The 18555-nt window shown below is 31.4% G+C and overlaps 1 protein-coding gene across 1 annotated transcript in view; it reads right to left on the reverse strand.

Moving 5' to 3' along the window:
* Positions 1 to 3042: 3042 nt before the first annotated feature.
* Positions 3043 to 18555, reverse strand: part of LOC134719423 (leucine-rich repeat-containing protein 15-like) — a 38166-nt gene continuing 22653 nt past the window's right edge. The window contains exons 8-12 of the mRNA XM_063582423.1: positions 18047 to 18118; positions 17295 to 17366; positions 12073 to 12224; positions 3542 to 3640; positions 3043 to 3260 (exon numbers count right to left, since the gene is read on the reverse strand). Coding sequence (XP_063438493.1) covers positions 3145 to 3260; positions 3542 to 3640; positions 12073 to 12224; positions 17295 to 17366; positions 18047 to 18118 — 511 coding nt within the window. The 3' untranslated portion in view covers positions 3043 to 3144. The remainder of the gene's footprint in view (positions 3261 to 3541; positions 3641 to 12072; positions 12225 to 17294; positions 17367 to 18046; positions 18119 to 18555) is intronic.

Raw genomic sequence — 18555 nt, forward strand, 5'->3', positions numbered from 1 at the left:
AAAATATAAATGAGTTTCTCGAAGGACGAAAATCATAATAATATTATGTACCTAAATCAATTCACAGACAAGCCGATCTATATATATATTAAGAAAAAGCTATTAATAAGAACTAAACTCGTGTTTGTGTTTTACTCAATACTGTGGATCGGATATTTCACTTTGGATACCAATTGCAGCAATTTGGCACAGGTTAATCGCAAATCTAATTTTCAACAAATTACAAATGTTCTATTAGTTTTGTATATGTTGCATACAGAGATCGTCTAAATCACGAAATTAACTATAACTATATGAACAACTAAGTTTTTCTCTATCCACAAAACTGGATGAATCCACAAATATAAGAACAAATTGCATTTCATAATGCCTTAAAAAATACACAAAAGAAATATGAAAAAATCCATTTTAACTTTAGACAAAAACATAAAAATATCAATTACACACATTTTTACATATTCAGATAACATACAATTAAAGTCACCGGCGTAGCATTTAAAATCGATTTCTATAAAGTTTTGCATTCGTCTTTTTTATACGACGTTGCTAGAGTATGTTTGTCAACCATTCAAACTTGTCTGTATTTTGTCCTTGCATCTTTTATTGGAAGTCGCACTGACAAAAGAAAATCGTAGAAAAAGATACAGATACGTTATAGAAAATTAATATACCATTACAAAATCGTGAGAGCAAAACATGGCAAATATAGGTACAATGTATACTATATATTGCAATATGTCTTTTGCTGTTGTTTTTATAAGATCAAGTTATGAAAGCACTGATGTAAACGGAATGCTATTTAATACTCATCAAGCTATCTGGAGATTATTGGTGTTAATGTGCAATATATCCGATTGCTTTGTTCAATTACACCTCCCACTCGAAAAGTTCTAAACAAACTATAGAATTGGCAACTATTAATATTTGTTTTTTTTATTATTTTCCTCTTGACGTCAATGACAAAAAATAATAGAACAGTGTGCTGCCAAACAGTGCACTATATCTCAGAAGGTACTGTCGAATTATATATCAGTAGGTACGGCGGTACAGTATAACATGTGTATACAGAGTAATATAAAAAAGAAGATGTGGTATAATTGTCAATGAGACAACTATCCACGAAAGACCAAAATGACACAAACATTAACAAGTATAGGTCACCGTACGGCCTTCAACAATGAGCAAAGCCCATACCGCATGTAGTCAGCTACACAAGGCCCCGATAAGACAATGTTAAACAATTCAAGCGAGAAAACTAATGGCCTTATATATGTAAAAAAAAATAACGAAAAACAAATATGTGACACATAAACAAACGACAACCATTATTATTGCCGAACTTGGTCACGTTTGGTCACACAGTTCTTTAAAGGTTTTTAAGCAATCGACGATTTCAACTTTTATGTTTTAAGTATTCCTTAATCAGGTTTATTGGGGAAAGTACTTCAGGCACATGAAATGCATAACGCGGTTTTTTTTCTTCGTTTTTACAGCATTTAGCTGTCACCAAGTTTATCATTGGCTCAATTGTTAGTACTTCAGTAATGATTTAATATTTCAGTGTAATTTGAACTTCCACTTGTTCAATAATTTTGGAAAATACTGTATATGCATGATATAGGGTCGAAGAAGAGACAGTCGATTCATGCAGTTAGAAAATGGTAGAGAAAAACACAATATCCCCTAAAAAGAATATAGTGAGTCAATCTAGTGGGAAAGGTCGTGTACAAATTAAACTTTTTAAGGGACTTAACGACCATTTTTGAAAACGGATAGCAAAACGTGTTTCCATAAATCGTATGCTATAACTAAGCTCCAAACTATTACCTTTTCTTGTTCTTAATTTCAGCAGTACACTCCGCATCATGCTCATATCATGCTTATGTGGGATTAAGTGTATATGCTCTGGTCATACGTACATACAATAATAAAATAATATCTTGAATTATTTATTTGCATGATTTTCTTTATTAGCATGAGAATAAAACTTTACTTATAAAAAATTGAAATATCAGAGATTCATCAATTGAATGTAATTATTTACTTATATAAAATGCAAAGAATAAGTCAATTTATAAGGTTTAAAATATGTGTATGTTGCTTTAATATAATTTATGAAAAAAATATTTGAAGGAAGAAAGACTATACATATTATCTGAAAAATAAAATGTGTAAGATTTTTTTCCGAAATCATTTTCATGCTGAGATAAAAATACTATAATAAAACAATTTATCAAAAGAGGTAAAAAAAATACTATGTTATGAATTAAAAATATAGTATTGTTTATTCAAGATATTGATGTATTTATGTCCTGCCTTGAAAAAAATAAAATATAAGTATGTCTTTATCATAAAATCGTTGTTTGATAAAAATGAAAGTTTTGATTTAAAATTTCTTTAACAACAATTTGTCATGTGACAATACATACAACATTTATTCATTTCGATTACATTTTTAATTATAAACATTAAAGCTGTTATTCAAACACAATAAGCAGGTACCGTTAGTTTCTCTTTTGATCCATATTTATATATATATATTTACTAAATAGATATACTATTCTTTACATGCATGCTTATACATATAATGTTGTATTACATTGCTATAAATGATAAATGGAGAAGACTTCATAAATCTGTTTGACTTGTGTCTTATCCAATGTGTACTTTAACAAATAAAATATTTTTAAACTAAACTACCGCTAGTATGCATATAGATGTAAAGATTATTGATTGCTGATTAGACTGAAAATATAATATAGACTTCAGAGTACGTGTTAAATGATATTAACATATATATAATACGAAAACAATCGACCAAGGAACATATCTTGTACTGACAACATGCATAATTAACCCATGAAACAGTGCAAGTATGACTATAAACAAATATTGTGTATCGTCATAACATGGATATGGACATTTTATTTGATGTTATATGGAATAATATTTTTAAAGTCATACTAATGCATAACATAAATATGATTGATGTATAATAGCAAATTCAAACAAATGTTTTATTTCAATGTTACATTACTTGTCTTTTAAATGAATTTCAGATGAAAAAAGTCCATATACACTAACAAATTCTAAAACACTTATTTCCGATATTTAATCATCATTTATAATACATTAAAATAACAATCACATACCTGGACAAAAGTTAACATGTCTGTCGTCACACAAACACTGAGCTGTACCATTGACTTGGTCTATATAGCAGTTACCAAATCCACAGTCATGTGAGATACACTGACTTTCTATTGAAATAAAATGAGTTAGTAATAAAATCTTCATCTTATAGAATATATTCCGTACAAGCCAATTACCAACTATAGATTATATAGATGCAATAGAAAAAAGTATAATGCTAATTCTGTAATTCTAGCGGACTGGCACTGATAGGAAGATAGATGTCCCCATAAAATAGCATGATTACAAAACGTTATACATAAGAAATACGTTATTAGAAATGACAATCTTACTGTCATACAGGTATTTTTGTTCAAAAGCAATGTTTTGTTTTGAAATTAATATACACCTTGACAAAATGCACCGGTCCATTGTCCAATGCAGTCGCATGCAAGTTCATTGCCGTTTGTCACACATTTCCCACCATTGAAGCAGTTGCAGATATCAGCTACAATAAAACAAAAGTGTAACCATTAAGTTTTATAGATAAAGACGATAGTAGTATACCGCATTTTAATAGTCATAAACCAATTTATCTGAAACAAATTTGGGTCATAAACGAAAACATCGGTTAACACATCGACAATAAAAATCAAATGAAAGAAGAGATACATCGAACTGCTAAAAACACCATATTATATACACACGGACTATGAGATAACAACTGTCATTTTCCTGACTTGGTATAGAACATTTTAAGATAACTGTGGGTTAAACCTGGTTTTGTTTTTAGCCAAGCTTCCTGTGTATATGGCAATGTTAGAAATACCGCTTAAATAACAACATTATGTGACAGGAATACAATACAAATACACGCAAAAACAGACAGAGAAGTACATAAATATAAAAGTACGTTTCAGCATGTAAGCCATAGAATAACAACGACCATTTCATACCAATCTACGTCTGAACACAAATACAGCACAATAATATTCTAAAATGTCCATCACAAGAATGTATCAACGCCGCAAAACATGACGTCACATGTACATTTACACGAATTTTAATATATAATTGTCTTAGTTATGGTGTAATATTTTGTTCTTGTTAACAGGTTCAGTGTTTCTTCCACTTCAAACTATACAAAAATAAATCCTGCCTATAAAGTTGCTTTTAACTAAAAAGAATCATATTATAGGTGATTATTTATCTTTACTGCTACATACATATAGAAAATAGTAACAGAATTAAACCACAAATGATAAGATATAGAACAATATGCAACCACAGTGTAGATACTATTCTGTACGCTCTCCGGAAGTCGCGATTTTCGAAGCGATGACTACCAACTGGCTAACAGGACGGTTTTGCCTACGGTGACTTTTCTCATCATTTGTTTACACCTATATCTATAAAGTGCTTTGAACATCTTCAAGGTATGTAAATCATCATAAATATGTGTAACTTTAACAAAAACATGCAGTAGAATATAAAATATACGTGTGCATCATACCAACTTCATAGAAAAAAGTGAAATCGATGGACAATTTTGATCTCGTAGTACAAAACAAATAACCTTTTATTGCAAATATTTGCATCAGTTTAAAGTTCAATATATACTGTTTCAATATTCGTTTCGTATTTAAGTAGAACATTCGTATTTCCCATAAAAAAATATGTTTTCCTTGAGGATACCAAAATCAATTACTGTACGATCAGTCCATAACTGACTGTATTCTAGTAGCGATTTCAATTTTTTTTACTGTATGACCAGTCGTGATTTTGAAGAAAAAACAAAGGCAATTTGAAGGTATCTACGTATTTATATGATATTATGAACTGTCCAGGGAACTTTATCGTGTAATATCGTTCATCAGACAATATAAATATAGAGATATGATGATTTTTGTAGACTGCAAAATAATTGTATTTTTGTTCCGTCAGTCTTGTTTAAAATCAAACGCCTAAAAAGCAATACTTGATTTGCTTGTGGACTTTGTAATAGTGTATAGTTGCAGTTATCTTTTTAGCTATAACATTTTGAAAGACTATTTACACCGTCCGCCGAAACATTCAGGTTAAAAGTTGATATTAGTCGACCCTGAGAAAAACTTTGGGATGGGGTGAAAAGGAGGCACATTGTTAATATCTACTGACTTTGTTATTTGAAAATTGTTAATGAAATGAACATGTTAAATTCAAATCAATATAGAATCATATTCAAAACAGTGTGGTCCTGGCCATTGATTGACGACCTAAATTATCCCATTGACTGGGACAGATCAAGTGAACGTTTGTCGGTAACGACCATTGCTCACTTCTTACTTATTATATAATTTAAACTATGGGGTCACCATAGGTTCTTAACGCCTTTAATAATAAAATAATTCGAAAAATTATTCAGGAATAACCTTTATGTTTTGATTTATATTATTGATATTAATCAACACATCGTATTATTCCGGATTAGTTTTTTTTCGAATTACTTTATTTAGGTGTTGAGAACCTTATGTGACCCCACAGATTCAGTGTCTTTAACAAGTACAAAGTGAGCAGTGATTGTTACCAACAAACGTTCAACTAATCTGTCCCAGTCAAGGGGATTAGTTAGGTCGTCAACCAATGGTCTTAAAAAAAAAGGCAGGATGAGTAACTTGGCAAAAAAAAGGCAGGATGACATATGTTGTAAAAAAGTCAGGATAAGCTAAGAAAAAAAGGCAGGACCGAATAGACTGAAAAATAAAAAGGCAGGATAGAGATTACAAATTAAAAAAAAAGCAGGACACAATTTTTCATCCTAGCCCCCCCACCCCCCACCCATAAAAATCAAATGGAAGCTTCCTAAGTTATATCACTGCTTCACTGTGTTGTCGTTTTGAATATTTGTGATTTTGTCCTCATTTTTGTTCGATGTTGTTTGCTTTAAGTTTGGCATTTTATCGGTCTGGCGAGTACAGCTTATTTAAAAGGGATTTAAACGTTGTTTTTTTCATATTTCAATTGTGCAGGGTTAAAAGGGTTGTTGGTGTGTATCGGTGTTTGTGTTGGTGTGTGTGTGTGTGGGTTAGATCTAACAAATACGTATTACCCCGCTGTATATAATTTATGGTCGTCGGTTTGTCTCATGTGAATTATTTTATTCAGGGAACATTTGAGACGCGGAGGGAAAGTTGTATAATTAAATTGGCAATCAATTGGCAATCATATTTCATCTTCTTTTTGAAGTAATATATGTAAATTTAAGTATTTACAACTCAATACAACATGCAGTGATTTGTTTAAAAACTTAAGGTATTGAGAAAAGAATTAACGAAAGTATTCTCCCGCCGCTTCTGAAGTCCATGTTTTGGAAAAAATACCCCCCCCCCCCCCCCCAAAAAAAAAAAACCCCAACTAAGATATAGGTGCAGAGTGGCATCATTTGATAAAGAATCTGAGAAAGTTTTATTAATATACGGTAAGTTTAGGAAAGTTGCGTATAGTGAATGGGTACCACCCAATAAGGTAGTGGAAAAGCCCTTATCACGAAAGGAGAAAACAGTGAGTTTTCTGAAAAAATGAAAATAAGAGGTGCACAATTGAATTGAATGATAAAGAATCTAAAAAAGATTCACAAAGTTAAGTGTCTGAAGGAATTCGTGGATATAAAATAGATACGCCCAATATAAAACTATGGCAAAGTCCGTATTTGAGATATAAAAACATGAAAAATATTTTCACCAAAAAATAGAAATAGAAGGTGCATATTTGCATTAATTGATTAAAAATGGAGCAATTTCAGAACTTTAATAATTGGTTTAGGAGGTGGTGTTGGAAACACCTGATAGGTGCCCCATATAATGCATAGTCCGTATCTTATACAAAGAACCCCCATAAAAGATGTTTACTTTAATTCGAAATAGACGGTGCACAATACAGTCATTATAATTTATGATAAGGAATCCGGGAAAGATTAATTAAGTCATATCAGTGACGGATAAAAAAAAAGGCGATCCGGTGGATTGAAACCCATTTTAACTATCAATGCATTTGTATGGGAACATATATTTGGAATCCCCTTTTCTCCTGGATTGGACCCTCTCTCCATTTAAAAATGGCTGGAAACCCCATTGTATATTAAGTGGTAAATGAGGAGATGTACTTACAAAACCGGCCAAACATAGTATAACTGTCCAACGAACGAACGGAAAGACGGACTTCATTATCATTATAAACCCCCGCAGTGTTGAACAATTGGGTGTCACAGAAATAGCTCTACTCCCAAAACAAAGTGAAGTAACTGTGATCAATTATAGGCTACAGTACGGCCTCGAATGTGTGTAAATACATGCATTTTTGTATTACAATTAAATCTGTGCGTTTGTACAATTTTAAAGTATAACGGAGGACAATTCTGAAACTTATACATACAACAAACCTTCCTCTTGTTTTAACAACATTTAAATATCCTTATACTGAATGTAGTAAGTCGAGTACACCCTATTAAGCTAAACATGTTTCATATAAGTTTTATTTCAGGATGTTAATTTATTGAAATATATTTGTGTTATTTCGAAAAATGACACCTTCTAAATGTATCGTAAATAACTTTGAAATCACTACTAAAATACAGTGAAATATAAAGATTTTAACAACATTTAACATCCTTATACTGAATGTAGTAAGTCGAGTACACCCTATTAAGCTAAACATGTTTCATATAAGTTTTCAGGATGTGAATTTATTGAAATATATTTGTGTTATTTAGAAAAATGACACCTTCTAAATGTATCGTAAATAACTTTGAAATCACTACTAGAATACAGTGAAATAACGACTGATCATACAGTTTTAGAATATACAAGCGAGACTGATTGTACAGTGAGAAATTCAAACAAGTGTTATTTTCTTATTTCTTGCTTCAAAGATCTGGTTGAAACTTTTACCACCACTTGAAATATATTTCATTTAGTTAATTAAGTCTGGTATTAACGTTAATTTGTACACTAAGAGGGTAAAAAGATTGTTTTTAGGTTCACATACTGATTGTCCTTGTGATGCACTTGAAAATCTATTGATTAAGACAGAGATACGAATAATGAATATGCTAAATTTAATTCTAAACCATTTGAGAATATCGATGTCAGCTGAATTAATCATTCAGCAATGTACAGATGATCCACTTACCGTTTTATTCAGTATATCCATCAAATTTCACATACTATCCAAAAAGTTCTCGCTTCGAAAATCGCGACTTCCGGATAGCGTACAGAATAGCATCTGCACTGTGGCAACGATAATTACAAATAAACAATCATAACTTAACATATAAATTGTACATGTACATATACCGCGACAAATATAATACCAATACAAATTTACACTTTACGTTTTTGGCAAAACATGTAGGAGTTTTTAGTAATCAATGCTCTTCAACTTTGAACTCTATTTGACTTTTTAAACATTTTTTATTTAAGCGTCACCAATGAGTGTTTTGTAGACAAAACACGCGACTGGCGTAGATATAAAATGCGTATCCGGTAGCCCTTTTCACAAAAAATCTTACGTGTAAAATTCATCGTAAGTCTGAAATATTCCTTAACTTTTCAACTTAATATTTGTATCGTAAGATTAATTTTATACTTAAGATTTTTTTGTGAAAAGGGCTACTGGTATCTATGATAAATTTATTTAAAAGCATAATATTGTTTTTGGGGAATAAGTAATTATCGGTACTAATAGAAACAGACAATGTTGATGCCACCACACAATATAAGACGTAAGTAAAAATGTTGTTTTTTTTGTAATTATTTTATTTTTGATGATGAAACATGTGAAATAACATACTACAGTATTCGATACACATTTTAAAAATAAAGTAATACTTGATAAATCAATTAAGTCATATGGATATAATAAGATATAGATATGAATATTACAAAAAAATTTTGTTAATTAATCAAATTATTAAATAAAAGCTGCTTCAAACAAACGCCATTTCTGATCCATTTTTACTTGTTGTACAGGGGTTAAGAAACATACAGAGTATTTTTCTATATTAATTCAATATTTTAAATATTCTATCCCGCCACATTTTGTGGGGAATATGTTCTGACATCTACATTTGTATATATAATATTTGAAATACAACAACCTATTGTTAACTATTTTACTGTTGACAAAATCCTCAGACACACCTAAAGTGACTTCTTTTGCACTGAAAGGCAGGAGAATGCCATAATTTTTAATCCAATCTATAACGGATAGCCAGAAGTTTCGTGATACATTACATTCCCAAAAAATGTGAAAAATATTTTTTTTAATTTCTGAACAAAAAGTACAAAGTTCATTTTCTTTTAATTTACATTTCAATAACAATTAATTACATGGTAGAATCCTATGAACAATCTTAAATTGGAAGTTTTGCAAAAAAGAGTTTCTGGTTATGATGAAGGGCATGGAATAAATAGCATTCCAATTCTCAACCTGCATATCTAAATCTCTATCCCATTTTTCACGGGAAGATAAAGATAACACTTTATTATCCTCCAAAAATAATGTATAGAAAAATTTACAAGATTTTGGTTCCTTTTTAACTTTATCTTTTAATTTATTTTCAATAATTTCCAGTTTTAAACTACCTTCTATTATACTTTTCCATCTCTTTGGAATCGCACTTAAAATACTATAAAATTCTACAATGTTAGTATCGATATCATACTTCTTTTTAAATTCATCATATGAGAATAATGTATTATTATCTGACATAAGATCATTAATGAAGAATATACTATTTTCAACATATTTGAACCTCAAAATCATCTTGCCATCTATTTTGATGTTTGGATTCAGCCATATGGACTGGGTCAAAATTTCAGTATTGTTTTCAGCTTTAAGCTTATTTTTTAACTTGGAGAAATTTACCAGGATATCATGCCAAAATGGATTAACTTTTTCTGCTAAATAAAGTAAACCTTCCTGACTTAAGTGTGAAATCTTGTCCCCCCCAAATTTTTGTATATAACTCAGTAGCAAGACTTTCCAAGGAGAGTAGTTGTGGGGATCTAATGATTTATACAGCCAATACATTTTTACACTATAGCAAAAATAATAAATATTGGGCATCTTAAGACCACCATCACAGTGTTCGGACATTATCACTGCCCTTTTCACTTTATCAGGTTTTCCTTTCCATAAAAAGTTAAAAAATATATTCTGAATCTCCCTCAAAAGCCCTTCTGGGGGGTTAGGAAGGACAGTCAGAATTTGGACCAAAATGGGAAGTGCTGAAGTCTTAATAACTACAACCCTCCCAATATATGTCAGTTCTCTATAAGCCCAAGTATTGAGTAATGACTTGATACTGTTTATTTTGGCTGTAAAACTACATAGAGTTTTATCCATTTTTGCAAGTTCAAACCATATACCTAGTAGTTTAAACCTCCCAGAATGGTTCCAAACAAGACTTTTTTCTGGCAAAAGTTTTTCCATACTACCCTTTTTGAACCAATCCATACGGCTTCGGTTTTGTCAACATTACACCTAAGTCCAGCACATTCTAAAAATTTATCAAACAAGTATAAACACTGATTTAGGGATTTTTGGTTACCATCCAGGGCTACGGAAGAATCATCAGCGTATTGACTCAACAGAAATTCAGAGTCATTAATTGTTACACCTGCAACCTCAGTGTCATTTTTAATAGCTGCACTTAGTAATTCTAGCACTAAAATAAATAGGTTAGGAGATAGAGGATCTCCTTGACGGACCCCCCTTTTTAATGAAAAAAAAATCTGAAATATAACCATTATTCAACACAGCACTAGAAGCATCACAGTAGCAAGCCTTAATTCAATTTATAAATGTATGGTCAAATCCATAAAACTGCAAAGCCTCATATATGAAAGACCATTCGACTGTGTCGAAAGCTTTTTCAAAATCGACTAAAAGTAAAAGTCCAGGAATGTCGTCTTCTTCCATCTTTTCCATTAGATCATAAATAAATCTAGTACATTCGCCAATATACATACCTTTAAGAAAACCTTTTTGTGTTTGACTAATTATATTTACCAATACCTTTTTAAATCTATTTGCTCGACTGGCTGTAGCTATCTTATAGTCTACACACAGCAGTAAAAATGTTGTTAGTTAGATTAGACACGTACTCATCAATTCCTGTTGGTGTATTATGTTTCAATATCATAGTTAGGGAACAACACTTACCCAACCAAATGAAGTGGTTGAAAGAGAAGCCCTTTAAAAACTTCATTTATTTTGTATTTTCCACCCGTCCTTTTAAATTGGTCTCACAATATGTCAACGCCGGTGTAAAGATATTTTGCTTTTCTTTGCGACTATTCAAACATATATATTATGAGCTATGCAACATGAATTCAAGAACAATCAACCAACTCGTGATTGCATTTTGAATTTGAATGGACAATGTCAACTTTACCAGAATCAATGCTATATATATATAAGTAACACATCTTTATTCATAATATTATCATATTTAAAAATGCGAGTCCTGGAATGATATTTCATATCGGAGACTTAAAATCTATATTCAGGGGGCACTGCACGGTTGTTCGATAGGAATATTTCAGTCAGACCAATATGCAAGATGTCAGTAATATATAAAGTAGAGTAGGAGTTCATTATAAGATTAGTTTATCATATGTTCGAGTGTATGGACCACTAGACAGAGCAAGCAATACAATTGTAGCTGTAAACACACTTGATATTAATCTAAGTATTTGAATTAAAACTTATTTTCCAGCGTTCTGTGCCTTGATTGTAAATAATATATACATAAATAAAAAACAAATTTTATTAAAACGGACTATATTTGTCTAAAATACCACAGAGGTGCTTTGCGACATTCGAAGATTAACTGTACTATTCAAAAGTATTTAACTTTTCATATGTATGGATCACTCGATATCGATTAGTTCTACTTACGATTGCATTTGTCAAGTGCAGGTGATTGAAGTGATGAAATTAATGTTCCGTTGCTACATTTAGCATTTGTTGCTATGGATGGTCGTTCAATTAACCATGACCAGAGTGGGAAAATGCTGCAGTCACAATTAAGTGGATTTCCTGAGAGCACCCTAAGAATAAAAATTAATCATGGTTATTGATCGAAATATATATTTAACAAATCATCAATCTGCATATCAACTCCAAAATAAATCAAGTATTGTTAATTGCTGTAACGTAATCGGCATACAAAAGAATTAATCGTCACACCTGAAAACAATTGAAAATTTATGGTATGTGTTTAATTATTTTATTACATCGGTTGCCATTAATTACATTGATTTCTCAGTGAAAGAAAAAAAATAATAATTCATAATTCGCAACCATTTGAAATAGTGTCAAAGACATATGACCTTTAAAACCTTTGTATAATATTATTTTGGACAAATTACAAAGTCGGAAGTAACTTCTGCCAACATGAGTCATATTCATATAACAGCTGATAGAACTACCACAGAACTACGACGTAATTAAAAAAGTATTAACTTGTCATGTAATTAGCATAGGGCACTTTAACATATAGACGAAATAAACACAAGCTTAAACTGTATACTTGGGCATACAATATTCATTTTGCAAAATATAAGTATTTTCGAACTGCGCGTAGCCAAAATCTGAACGACCTGACATAATAGTAATTATTGTGTATCAGATAATTGAGTTTAATGCGGCTACTGGCGTTTGATAGCAGCTTTCCAATTGTGAACTTTCCAGTTCTAAGTAGCAACATTTCAGCAGGACCTGCATACGAGGTATATATCTTCCAATTGATACGATATTCATGTGCTTGCATTTTCTATCATGATTTTCTAATTAGAGGGTTGCTGATTATAAGGAATGTATTAAACCAAGAGCTTCAAATGGTGAAGTTGACATCGTGCCTTTGTAAATTTTACGTACGCCACCAGTTGGTCGACCGTTATGAAATAACCGTTTCACAAATAATATCGGATATGTTCCTTACGTCGTAACTGTAAATACCTTCCCTTTCATAAATGTTTACTACCATGGTAAGCATGATCTGCCTACACTTCCGGAGCACCTGGGATGATTCGTTGTTATGGTTGGGTTGCTGTTGCTTATTCTTTAGTTAATTATGTTGTGTCATGTGTTTGATTGTGTGTCTGTTTATCTTTTTTCACGTTTAGCCGGGCGTTGTCAGTATATTTTCGAATTATGAGTTTGACTGTCCCTCTGGTATCTTTCATCCCTCTTTTATAACACCGATGTTTATTGCCTTTGGACGGGCGGAACCAGCCAATGTGCTTTCAAGACTATTTGCAATGATATCGATCTTGACATTCTTTTAGCGTATGAAAAAATGATCTCTTCTAAGACTCGTCTTACATTCTTTGGTGTAGACATTGATACTTCCGACATGACTCTCCGCTTACCTTCAGATAGGCTTGGTGAATTACTTCAAGACATTGCCTTTGTTTTAAAATGCAAGAAGGTCGCACTAGGTGAAATGTGATCTCTTTTGCATGTCGTTTCGCAGAGAGCTTTTTCAGAAGATTGATTGATTTAACGATTTGTTTGAATAAACCATATTACAGAATAAGAATAACTTTGAACATAAAAGCTGATCTTTTGATATGGAAATCATTTTTAAAATGTGTAAACGGTCTAACTCTTATTCCAAATACATTATGGACCATTAACGAGGCGAATACTGAATAAAGTATGGCCAGTTCCCATCGTTTTTTTTTTTTATCCTTGAAGCCTTTTTCTCCAAGTACAATTCGATTATATATAAGTGGCATTTCCTTTTCTCAAATGACACGTATTTCGAGGATACTAATACGAATTTTGTTGTATCGAAAATGCTAAACGGTTTACACAGAAATCACCCACATAGAGATAATAGGGCCCCGGTAACAATAACATTATTACGACAGATAACATATGCTCTGCATAGTATTTGTTCATCTAATTTTGAATCGTTATTATTTAAATCTTCATTTCTTTTGGCATTTTTCGCTATGTTACGTGTAGGAATATTTACAATATCAAACACATCTCATTTTTGTACTGAATCACTGCAATTGTTGGATTTGGTCTTGTCAGATCGTCAATTGAAAATTAACATCAAGAAAAAGTAAAACGGATCTGAGAGGTCATTCTACATTCATTTTGTTAAAAAAATATACAGAGTTAACACGAACATTTGCCCTGTTTTAACCTTGAAGAAATATTTAGCTGCACGTTCTACGTTTGCAGGTCGTTATCAGTTATTTATTTATTTATTCATTTTGACGGGTCACCGCTAAACCGTTAACAATCGTCAGCTATGTTAAGAATGTCAGTTAATTTTTGTAACATTTCAAATCCTAACCTTTTGAAAACTTATTCATTAAAAACGTAGCCGCCAAACGCAAGTAATCGATGCATTAATGACAAAGCTATTAAACATTGGGTAAGGTAGCCTTCAGGTGTAATTTAGCGTTACGTCTGGATACCTTGGTGAAAATATTTACAAATTTTCAATTTCGTTAAATGTTCATATTAAACAGAAGTTAACAACATAATAACAATTCCTTTCGCAGTTTTCGGTATGGAGCTGCAGTTAACTGTGTGAATTATGCGATCTTATATTGGGCTGACATAACAGCTGCTAGCCGGTAGAGAACACTATACCTGTATAGGCTAGGAGTACAAATTAAATGGATAACAAAATCAGGAATGATATGGAAAGATCTAGATTCATCTTTTTAATTTGAAATTTAAAAGTGGCCAGCCCCAAAATATGTATTCATACATCTAGGGGCATATCATTTAGTATTTATAAAATGCAGAGGTAAAAGAAAACATCAAATGTTCAATTTGAAGAATAAAAGTTTTCACACCGGACATTAGACTGATTTGGTTAGATATTTTACCAAGGCCCTATTGCAGCATGGAACATTAAGGCCAAATTTTGTAGAAATAGCTAGAAAAAATAGTAATTTGTGCTGTAAGATCGTTTATGAAGATCACAGGTCGATATATTTTTGAATTATCCAGTTATCAAAGCCCCCGAATCAAATATATATAGCCATGACCAACCTGTTACAAGTCGGTATTTGCATTTTCTTAAATAAAAATCAGACTGCCAATGAATCTTTCGAACTCGGTGTTGCTAAGGTTTTTACGCAAGATAAATGGGCACAGAGAATGTTTTGCGGTGAATTGGGATTTATAAGACCTCCATTCGTTTGGCATTTCCGAGAGACAATAAACGGACTTTGAACTGTCCCCCTCTTGCACATATCTCTACCCTACCGGCTCGTTAGTGTAGGTATTTAAATAATTTCGTAGTGTTCACTCTGGTTTCAAGAGGAATCCCCTCCACTTCTGGTACCAGAAGGGAGGTCTCATCTCCGCAGTACACGTAATTCAGGTTTTTTACATTTAAAAAATTCGGAAGGATCACTGTTTTCAGAAGTCTGTATAAACAGAGGGGGTTTTCCGTCTAGTCCATTTTCAATCATTTGGCTATCGGGCTGTTAGTCTTCCTAGAAATGATTGAACATTTATTTTATCTGCGGCCTATCAAATATTAACCCATACACATTTTGTACCTATACTTGTTTTATTATTAGTAATACATATTTTATATTCTTTCTACATTTTCTTTTGTCGGTTTTTCAGCGCCAGTAGTCTGTTTATTGATTATTCGACTCAATTAAGAACATAGAAAAACAGAATAAACAACTCAGATCTGATGACTACATGTAATAATACCGAAATATTAAAGTCTTCGCGACAATAAAAACAAATTGGTACAGTATATTTGATTTTTCATTTTTCTGTAGTCATTACCTGCTGAAGTCAAGCCTTAATTGTTTTATAGGCATTTTATCAGTTAGATGTTTTATCAGTTTACCGGCCTTGATATTTTAATCCGTTCCGTTCTTATTTCTTGATTTTTTTTTCAAAAACGCAATTAATTTTAACTAGTAGATACCTTTCACTTCTAGTATGTGTATATTTAATTTGCCATTTGTGCTTTTGGGATTCTGAATATAACTTTATTCAAGATTTACAAGATTTACAAAAGATACAAGACAACAGTGACCAGAACACAAGCAACCGAACTATGTGCTTCTGAAATCATAAGACAAAACATCTCCAATATGCATACTTCATACATGTATGTTCGAATTTAGTTTAAACACAAACAAATTACCGACACAGAACTGTTGTGTATTGAACGATACCTAGTATTTTCATTTTGTTTTAGTTGACAATTAAACGAATAATCATGAATAAAAACATACAAACAAAGAAACATGCAATCTTTAAAAGGTTTGTAATAGCTGTTATTGTAATATTCGAGTTTTCTTAATTTTGTTACTGATACAACAAATTGAGATAAAAAAAAAACAAGCAAAAAAAAGCACAGTTGACTTGTTTTTATTTTAATGTATATTGAACATTACAGAAATAATGCATTTTTTTAAAAAGCTTTGAAAATAGGCATACAATTCCTGGACATTTCACGAATGATTTGGCGAATTTACGTCATTGCCAACACGACGTCATACGAATACAAAAAATTAAACGAAAGATTATTTCGTTACTTGTATCCTTCAAATTCGGATAATATCTAATTGAAAAGAAGTTTTTGAGGTACTTCATTTCAAATTGTGTTGCATTTATCAGACATTTATGGTTTTTAGAAAGTCCATATGGCGGCGTACTTCTTAGTTACGACATAAGATAATACATGATTCGAAGCCATCAAACAAAATTGTTTCTTTAACACCACAAATTGTAAGGATTTTCGGACTTTTTTAAGTTTGTGAATTAATCGCCACGGTTTACACATCAATAACCTCTATAAAATGTGTTTAATTCTATAATAACTTACGTCATGAAACAAAAAATAATAATCAAACTATGTGGGTCTGAAATCAAAAAGACAAGATATCTAAATTTGCTTCAAATTTCGTAATGACCTTTTTTATGCTAGTGAAGTCTTCTATGAACCAAAAATATGCGCATACATGTAATTCTTTTATTGTTTCGTTGGTTTATAATAAGGGCTTCGAACATTTGTCACAACTTATAAAAACAATAATCACTACATCCTCAATTTAAAAATACAGTTACAAAGTATACATTTTGTTTACATTTGTGAATACAAAATATAAACTTACATTTCAGACAGTGAAGGTAAGTACCCAAAAGCCTGCTCCCTGATAAGACTAATATTGTTTCGAGTGAATTGTCTGTAATGTAAAAAGTGTATACTTAACTTAGCGTATACATTCACATATCATTTTTGAAAGTTAAATTATATGCACGAATACAGTTTCAACACGAACACATTAAGTATGCAAAATATGCTGTGGGTTTAAACATACCTAGTATTTGTTATATTTTTAAACATAAACGTGAACAGATCAACATACATGGAAATTCGAAAAGACAGTAATCAAAATTATGCAGAAAAATGTAACAAAACATTTGTATACGTGTGCATAAAACCGTTATTATTAACGTAGAGGTGGTCTTAATACAGATATGTAATTGTTAAGGAACCCTTGTTTATTACTCTGATTCATTTAAGGTCGATAACTTTATGTAAAAGATTATTGTCAATTTGAATGAATTCACAAATTAATAGCAGCTTAACGAAAGTAATTACCATATTGTATCCGACATATGTGTAGTTGGCGTTAGGGTGTAGTTAAACGTTTTGTGTTTCGTTTGCTGTTTTATCTTACATTATGCTGCTTGAGTTCTTGCTTTTTGTTTTCAGATGAAGTCAGTATCATTTATAGCTGTCTTTTTTGTATATGTTTCACTCAATGGTGAAGGCCTTACGTTAATTTATATTTTATTACATCCATACGCTGTGGGTTTTTTCGTCGATTGCAATTTAAATAAATCATAAACAAATACTCACAAATCTCGAAGACTTGGCAGATTCATAAAAGTAAACGGTTCTATTGTAGATAGTTCATTGTCATACAAATGTCTAAAAGAAAAGAAATTGGAATGTGTTCATTCTCTTTATAACTGCACACATTTGTTAACAGGCAAATAAACTAATAGATTTAAAAGATCAATAAAATGATATTTGAAATAGATGTAAATCAAAAGTCTTAACACAATCAAAGTAATCTATCATATAGCTTTCTTCCTAATAGCAAGATTCGAATGCTACCTGTAAGTATAATTGTAATCCTAATCGTAGGTGTATGACAATTTCTGCAAATATATAATAGCACACAGTTTTCCCTATATTATGTCAGACTCTACAGTCTACAACCGTGGCAAATAAATTGTACAGAAACGAGAAAACATCTGTTAACAGTTTTCTTTAATATTACATATCCAAATTACTGTCGTTGCTAATCACTGCAAAATTTTAAACAAAGATGCCTACGACGATCACAGGTCATTTTGAAATAT

Source organism: Mytilus trossulus, chromosome 5 (assembly GCF_036588685.1).
Source record: "Mytilus trossulus isolate FHL-02 chromosome 5, PNRI_Mtr1.1.1.hap1, whole genome shotgun sequence".
In the NCBI taxonomy this organism is placed as follows: Eukaryota; Metazoa; Mollusca; class Bivalvia; order Mytilida; family Mytilidae; genus Mytilus; species Mytilus trossulus.